Genomic DNA, 8,353 nt, shown 5'->3' with positions numbered 1-8,353 from the left:
AGTTTTGGAAACGTCAGAATGTCTTCTTTCCAAAGCTGTCAATTATATGCATAGTCAAGCATCTTTTCGTCCAAAATATCTTGTTTAAAACTGGAACGTTTTTCATCCAAAAATGTAAATAGCGCCCCCTAAATTCATTTACATTTACATTTAAGTCATTTAGCAGACGCTCTTATCCAGAGCGACTTACAAATTGGTGAATTCACCTTCTGACATCAGTGGAACAGCCACTTTACAATAGTGCATCTAAATCATTTAAGGGGGGGGGTGAGAAGGATTGCTTTATCCTATCCTAGGTATTCCTTGAAGAGGTGGGGTTTCAGGTGTCTCCGGAAGGTGGTGATTGACTCCGCTGTCCTGGCGTCGTGAGGGAGTTTGTTCCACCATTGGGGGGCCAGAGCAGCGAACAGTTTTGACTGGGCTGAGCGGGAACTGTACTTCCTCAGTGGTAGGGAGGCAAGCAGGCCAGAGGTGGATGAACGCAGTGCCCTTGTTTGGGTGTAGGGCCTGATCAGAGCCTGGAGGTACTGCGGTGCCGTTCCCCTCACAGCTCCGTAGGCAAGCACCATGGTCTTGTAGCGGATGCGAGCTTCAACTGGAAGCCAGTGGAGAGAGCGGAGGAGCGGGGTGACGTGAGAGAACTTGGGAAGGTTGAACACCAGACGGGCTGCGGCGTTCTGGATGAGTTGTAGGGGTTTAATGGCACAGGCAGGGAGCCCAGCCAACAGCGAGTTGCAGTAATCCAGACGGGAGATGACAAGTGCCTGGATTAGGACCTGCGCCGCTTCCTGTGTGAGGCAGGGGCGTACTCTGCGGATGTTGTAGAGCATGAACCTACAGGAACGGGCCACCGCCTTGATGTTAGTTGAGAACGACAGGGTGTTGTCCAGGATCACGCCAAGGTTCTTAGCGCTCTGGGAGGAGGAAACATCAATCCAACTGGTTAAACGCTGAGATGTAGTGTATGAACGCTGAGCTGTAGTGTGGAGAGCAATAGAGATTGCGTCATCTGTGGATCTGTTTTGGCAGTATGTGAATTGGAGTGGGGTCCAGGATGTCTGGGATGATGGTATTGATGTGAGCCACGACCAGCCTTTCAAAATATTTAATGGCTGCAGATGTGAGTGCAATAGTCATTTAGACAGGTTACCTTGGCATTCTGCCTGAAACATGTAGGTATTACAGACTGGGTCAGGGAGAGGTTGAACATGTCAGTGAAGACACGTGTCAGCTGGTCAGCATATGCTAAGTCCTGGTAATCCGTCTGGTCCTGCAGCCTTGTGAATGTTAACCTGTTTAAAGGTCTCACTCAAATCGGCTACGAGAGTGTGATCACGCAGTCGTCCAGAACAGCTGGTGCTCTCACGCATGTTTCAGTATTGCTTGCCTCGAAGCGAGCATAGAAGGCATTTAGCTCGTCTGGTGGACTCGTCTCACTGGGCAACTCTCGGCTGGGTTTCCCTTTGTAATTCATGATAGTTTGCAAGCCCTGACAAGTGTCAGAGCCGGTGTAGTATGATTAGATCTTAGTCCTGTATAGTAACAGTATTGTACGTGTAAACTAGTTCCTGAATGTGTCTCTTGTCCCTCTGTCTCTGTCCTGTAGACGGCCCAGGGAGGGGGCCACCGCACCTTACTGTACGGACACGCTGTTCTGCTACGACACTCCTACAGCGGCATGGTGAGTCCCTCTGCAGTCTGTCCGGAGACCCAAATACAGGAAATAACATGGACTTGAATCAGTGTCACAATCTTCCATTCCAGGTCTGTGCTCTGTGATGTCAGTCAGTTGTGGTTGTCATCATCTTTGTTGTGGTTGTCATCATCTTTGGTGTGGTTGTCATCATCTTTGTTGTGGTTGTCATCATCTTTGTTGTGGTTGTCATCATCTTTGTTGTGGTTGTCATCATCTGTGTTGTTGTTGTCATCATCTGTGCTGTGCTTGTCATCATCTTTGTTGTGGTTGTCATCTTTGTTGTGGTTGTCATCATCTTTGTTGTAGTTGTCATCTGTGTTGTTGTTGTCATCATCTTTGTTGTGGTTGTCATCTGTGTTGTGGTTGTCATCATCTTTGTTGTGGTTGTCATCTGTGTTGTTGTTGTCATCATCTTTGTTGTGGTTGTCATCATCTGTGTTGTTGTTGTCATCATCTGCTTTGTGGTTGTCATCATCTTTGTTGTGGCTGTCATCTGTTTTGTGGTTGTCATCATTTACATTTACATTACATTTAAGTCATTTAGCAGACGCTCTTATCCAGAGCAACTTACAAATTGGTGAATTCACCTTCTGACATCATCTTTGTTGTGGTTGTCATCTGTGTTGTGGTTGTCACCATCTGTGTTGTGGTTGTCATCATCTTTGTTGTGGTTGTCATCATCTTTGTTTTGGTTGTCATCTGTGTTGTGGTTGTCATCATCTTTGTTGTGGTTGTCATCATCTTTGTTTTATTCTTGTCTGTATTTTCTAGTGATACACGAGTTGCTGAGCCAGTCAGACAAGGCAATACGAGACTGGTTTCTACCATGTTGTGTCTGGTTGTGTTGAGGAATAAATGGCTTCTTTTGTTTCTCTGTCTAGTACCTCTGTTGCCTAGGTACCTCCCGATCCTCAACCGACAAACTGGCGTTTGATGTTGGACTGCAGGAAGACACAACAGGTAGGTCTCTTTCTCTTCTTCTTTCCCAACAGCCATAGTATAGCTAGTACAGTCAGATGAGACAACATTACCAAGCCATGTTGTAGTGTTATGTTGCCATGCAAGCTTCAGAGAGAGAGATGTTTCTGTTGCTGGGTTTTATGAGTTCTCACAGTAAGACTGTTGTGATGCTGTGTGGGTGTGGACGTTTACTATGTTCTGTGTCAGTGTGTGTGCCATGCTGACTGTGGTTCCTAGACCCCAGACCCTGCTGGAGGTTCCTAGACCCCAGACCCTGCTGGAGGTTCCTAGACCCCAGACCCTGCTGGAGGTTACTAGACCCCAGACCCTGCTGGAGGTTACTAGACCCCAGACCCTGCTGGAGGTTCCTAGACTCCAGACCCTGCTGGAGGTTACTAGACCCCAGACCCTGCTGGAGGTTACTAGACCCCAGGCCCTCAGTGGTGCTGCTGGAGGTTACTAGACCCCAGACCCTGCTGGAGGTTATTAGACCCCAGACACTGATGGAGGTTACTAGACTCCAGACCCTGTTCGAGGCTACTAGACACCAGACCCTCAGTGGAGCTGCTGGAGGTTACTAGACCCCATACCCTGCTGGAGGTTACAGTACTCCAGGCCCTCAGTGGTGCTGCTGGAGGTTACTAGACTCCAGACCCTACTGGAGGTTACTAGACTCCAGACCCTGTTCGAGGCTACTAGACTCCAGACCCTCAGTGGAGCTGCTGGAGGTTACTAGACCCCAGACCCTGCTGGAGGTTACTAGACTCCAGACCCTACTGGAGGTTACTAGACCCCAGACCCTACTGGAGGTTACTAGACTCCAGACCCTGTTCGAGACTACTAGACACCAGACCCTCAGTGGAGCTGCTGGAGGTTACTAGACCCCATACCCTGCTGGAGGTTACAGTACTCTAGGCCCTCAGTGGTGCTGCTGGAGTTTACTAGACTCCAGACCCTAATGGAGGTTACTAGACTCCAGACCCTGCTCGAGGCTACAAGACTCCAGACCCTCAGTGGGGCTGCTGGAGGTTACTAGACCCCAGACCCTGCTGGAGGTTACTGTACTCCATGCCCTCAGTGGTGCTGCTGGAGGTTACTAGACTCCAGACCCTACTGGAGGTTACTAGACTCCAGACCCTGTTCGAGGCTACTAGACACCAGACCCTCAGTGGAGCTGCTGGAGGTTACTAGACCCCATACCCTGCTGGAGGTTACAGTACTCTAGGCCCTCAGTGGTGCTGCTGGAGTTTACTAGACTCCAGACCCTACTGGAGGTTACTAGACTCCAGACCCTACTGGAGGTTACTAGACTCCAGACCCTACTGGAGGTTACTAGACTCCAGACCCTACTGGAGGTTACTAGACTCCAGACCCTACTGGAGGTTACTAGACTCCAGACCCTACTGGAGGTTACTAGACTCCAGACCCTACTGGAGGTTACTAGACTCCAGACCCTACTGGCGGTTACTAGACTCCAGACCCTACTGGAGGTTACTAGACTCCAGACCCTACTGGAGGTTACTAGACTCCAGACCCTACTGGCGGTTACTAGACTCCAGACCCTGCTCGAGGCTACTAGACTCCAGGCCCTCAGTGGTGCTGCTGGATGTTACTTGACTCCAGACCCTGCTGGAGGTTACTAGACCCCAGGCACCCAGTGGTGCTGCTGGAGGTTGCTAGACTCCAGACCCTGCTGGAGGCTACTAGACTCCAGACCCCCAGTGGTGCTGCTGGAGATTACTAGACCCCAGACCTTGCTGGAGGTTACTGGACCCCAGACCCTGTTGGAGGCTACACGACTCCAGACCCTGCTGGAGGTTACTAGACTCCAGACACTGCTGGAGGTTCCTAGACTCCAGATCCTCAGTGGTGCTGCTGGACGTTACTAGACTCCATTCCCTCCGTGGTGCTGCTGGAGGTTAACAGACTCCAGACCCTCCGTGGTGCTGCCGGAGGTTAACAGACTCCAGGCCCTCAGTGGTGCTGCTGGAGGTTACTAGACTCCAGACCCTCAATGGTGCTGCTGGAGGTTACCAGACTCCAGACCCTGCTGGAGGTTACTAGACTCCAGACACTGCTGGAGGTTCCTAGACTCCAGATCCTGCTGGAGGCTACAAGACTCCAGACCCTGCTGGGGGTAACTAGACTCCAGACCCTCAGTGGTGCTGCTGGAGGTTACTAGACTCCAGACCCTCAGTGGTGCTGCTGGAGGTTACCCGACTCCAGACCCTGCTTTAGGTTACCAGACTCCGGACCCTCAGTGGTGCTGCTGGAGGTTACCAGACTCCAGACCCTCAGTGTTGCTGCTGGAGGTTACTAGACTCCAGACCCTGCTGGAGGTTACTAGACTCCAGACCCTGCTGGAGGTTACTAGACTCCAGACCCTCAGTGGTGCTGCCTGTGGTTACTAGGTTCCTGTCTGTCCTGCAACAACCTGGCTGCTACATGAAAGATCTCATAAGCTCAATCTACACACAATACACCATAATGAGGGAGCCAAACCAGGTTAAAAAAATGTGTGTAAGTTTATAATAAAACCCCCTGAAATATCACATTTAAATTAGTATTCAGACCCTTTACTCAGTACTTTGTTGAAGCACCTTTGGCAGCGATTACAGCCTTGAGTCTTCTTGACGCAACAAGCTTGGCACACCTGTATTTGGGGAGTTTCTCCCATGTTTCTCTGCAGATCCTCTCAAGCTCTGTCAGGTTGGATGGGGAGGGTCACTGCACAGCTATTTCCAGGTCTATCAAGAGGTGTTTGATCAGGTTCAAGTCCGGGCTCTTGGCCGGGCCACTCAAGGACATTCAGAGACTTGTCCCAAACCACTCCTGTGTTGTCCTGTTGGAAGGTGAACCTTCCCCTCCAGTCTGAGGTCCTGAGTGCTCTGGAGCAGGTTTTCATCAAGGATCTCTCTGTACTTTGCTCCGTTCATCTTTCCCTCGATCCTGACTAGTCTTTCTGCCACTGAAAAACACCCCCACAGCATGATGCTGATTCCACCGTGCCAGGTTTCCTCCAGACGTGACGCTTGGCATTCAGTCCAAAGAGTTCAATCTTGGTTTCATCAGACCAGAGACACTTGTTGCTCATGGTCTGAGAGTCTTTTAGGTGCCTTTTGGCAAACTCAAGCGGGCTGTCATGTGCCTTTTACTGAGGAGTGGCTTCTGTCTGGCCACTCAACCATAAAGGTCTGATTGGTGGAGTGCTACAGAGATGGTTGTCCTTCTGGAAGTTTCTCCCATCTCCACAGAGGAACTCTGGAGCTTTATCGGAGTTACCATTGGGTTCTTGGTCACCTCTCTGGTCAAGGCCCTTCTCCCCCGATTGCTCTGTTTAGCCGGGCGGCCAGCTCTAGGAAGAGTCTTGGCGGTTCCGAACTTCCTCCATTTCAGAATGTGTTTTTGGGGACGTTCAATGCTGCAGACATTTTTTTGGTACCCTTCCCCAGATCTGTGCCTCGACACAATCATATCTCGGAGCTCTACGGACAATTCCTTCGACCTCATGGCTTGGTTTTTGCTCTGACATGCACTGTCAACTGTTGGACCTTTATATAGACAGGTGTGTGCCTTTCCAAATCATATCCAATCAATTGGATTTACCACAGGTGGACTCCAATCAAGTTGTAGACACAGGATGCATTTGAGCTCAATTTCAAGTCTCATAGCAAAGGGTCTGAATGCTTATGTAAATAAGGTATTTTTTTGTTTTATACATACCATTTCTAAAAACCTGTTTTTGCTTTGTAATTATGATGTGTTGTGTGTAGATTGATGATAAAAAAAATCATTTTAGAATAAGGCTGTAACGTAACAAAATGTGGAGAAAGTCAAGGGGTCTGAATACTTTCCGAATGTACTGCATATAGATAGGGAGGGAGAGAGAGAGAGAGAGAGAGAGCAAGATAGAGAAAATGAGAGAGAGGGGGACAGAGAGACATAGGCTCAGAGAGAGAGGCTCAGAGAGAGAGGCTCAGAGAGACATAGGCTCAGAGACAGAGGCTTACAGACTCAGAGACAGAGGCTCAGAGACATAGGGACAGAGACAGACAGAGAGGCTCAGAGACAGACAGAGAGGCTCAGAGACAGAGAGATAGACTCAGAGACAGAGAGATAGATTCAGAGACAGACAGAGAGATAGACTCAGAGACAGACAGAGAGATAGACTCAGAGACAGACAGAGAGATAGACTCAGAGGCAGACAGAGATAGACTCAGAGGCAGACAGAGCGATAGACTCAGAGACAGAGAGACAGACAGAGATAGACTCAGACAGAGAGACAGAGTCTCAGAGACACAGAGACAGAGGCTCAGAGGCAGAGAGACAGAGGCTCAGAGACAGAGCGATATACTCAGAGACAGAGAGACAGAGGCTCATAGACAGGGCGATAGACTCAGAGACAGAGAGACAGACAGAGATAGACTCAGAGACAAACAGAGATAGACTCAGACAGAGAGACAGAGGCTCAGAGACAGAGAGACAGAGGCTCAGAGACAGAGCGATATACTCAGAGACAGAGGCTCATAGACAGAGTGATAGACTCAGAGACAGAGACAGACAGAGATAGACTCAGACAGAGAGACAGAGGCTCAGAGACAGAGAGACAGAGGCTCAGAGACAGAGCGATATACTCAGAGACAGAGAGACAGAGGCTCAGAGACAGAGCGATATACTCAGAGACAGAGACAGACAGAGATAGACTCAGACAGAGAGACAGAGGCTCAGAGACAGAGCGATATACTCAGAGACAGATAGACAGAGGCTCAGAGACAGAGTGATATACTCAGAGACAGAGAGACAGAGGCTCAGAGACAGAGCGATATACTCAGAGACAGAGAGACATAGGCTCAGAGACAGAGCGATATACTCAGAGACAGAGAGACAGAGGCTCAGAGACAGAGCGATATACTCAGAGACGGAGAGACAGAGGCTCAGAGACAGAGCGACAGAGGCTCAGAGACAGAGCGATATACTCAGAGACAGAGAGACAGAGGCTCAGAGACAGAGCTACAGAGGCTCAGAGACAGAGCGACAGAGGCTCAGAGACAGAGCGATATACTCAGAGGCAGAGAGACAGAGGCTCAGAGACAGAGCGATAGACTCAGAGACAGAGAGACAGAGGCTCAGAGACAGAGCGATATTCTCAGAGACAGAGAGACAGAGGTTCAGAGACAGAGCGACAGAGGCTCAGAGACAGAGATACAGAGGCTCAGAAACAGAGAGACAGAGGCTCAGAGGGAGATAGCCTCAGCCATGTCCTCCTGTCTCCTCTCTGACAGGAGAAGCATGTCCACCCTGCCTCCAAGCAGAGGTCAGATAAGGTTACTGTGATGTCACCATAGCCTCAGCCATGTCCTCCTGTCTCCTCTCTGACAGGAGAAGCATGTTGGTGGACCATCCACCCTGCCTCCAAGCAGAGGTCAGAGGGAGAGAAGGTCCGAGTCGGGGATGACCTCATCCTAGTGAGCGTGTCATCAGAACGGTACCTGGTGAGTCTCTGACACCCTTTTCACACTGTCACTCTGACAACAACCAAACCGTGTTGCCTTGGCGATTTCATTTCTGCTTAGATCATGCTAGCTCAGTTCGCCTTGGTTTGTCTCAGGTCAATCTGGCGAGTGTGAGAAGGCAACACGGAGCAGGTGTGATCTGTCTATAGAGTGGACCAGTGTATTACATAGTATTTTTATCGTC

General features: G+C 49.8%; 1 protein-coding gene across 1 annotated transcript; it reads left to right on the top strand.

Moving 5' to 3' along the window:
• Positions 1 to 1,208: 1,208 nt before the first annotated feature.
• On the top strand, positions 1,209 to 8,148 carry LOC135534609 (ryanodine receptor 2-like; the record flags this gene model as incomplete). The annotated part of the gene is made up of 4 exons (XM_064961545.1): positions 1,209 to 1,226; positions 1,607 to 1,681; positions 2,578 to 2,656; positions 8,036 to 8,148. Coding segments are annotated over exons 1-4 (285 nt in total), but the record flags the coding sequence as incomplete, so codon positions are not given.
• Positions 8,149 to 8,353: the final 205 nt, after the last annotated feature.

This window comes from Oncorhynchus masou, unplaced genomic scaffold (genome assembly GCF_036934945.1).
Source record: "Oncorhynchus masou masou isolate Uvic2021 unplaced genomic scaffold, UVic_Omas_1.1 unplaced_scaffold_3652, whole genome shotgun sequence".
NCBI classification, from domain to species: Eukaryota; Metazoa; Chordata; class Actinopteri; order Salmoniformes; family Salmonidae; genus Oncorhynchus; species Oncorhynchus masou.
Note: the sequence above shows the minus strand (reverse complement) of the source record. Positions and strands in the feature narration are given on the sequence as shown.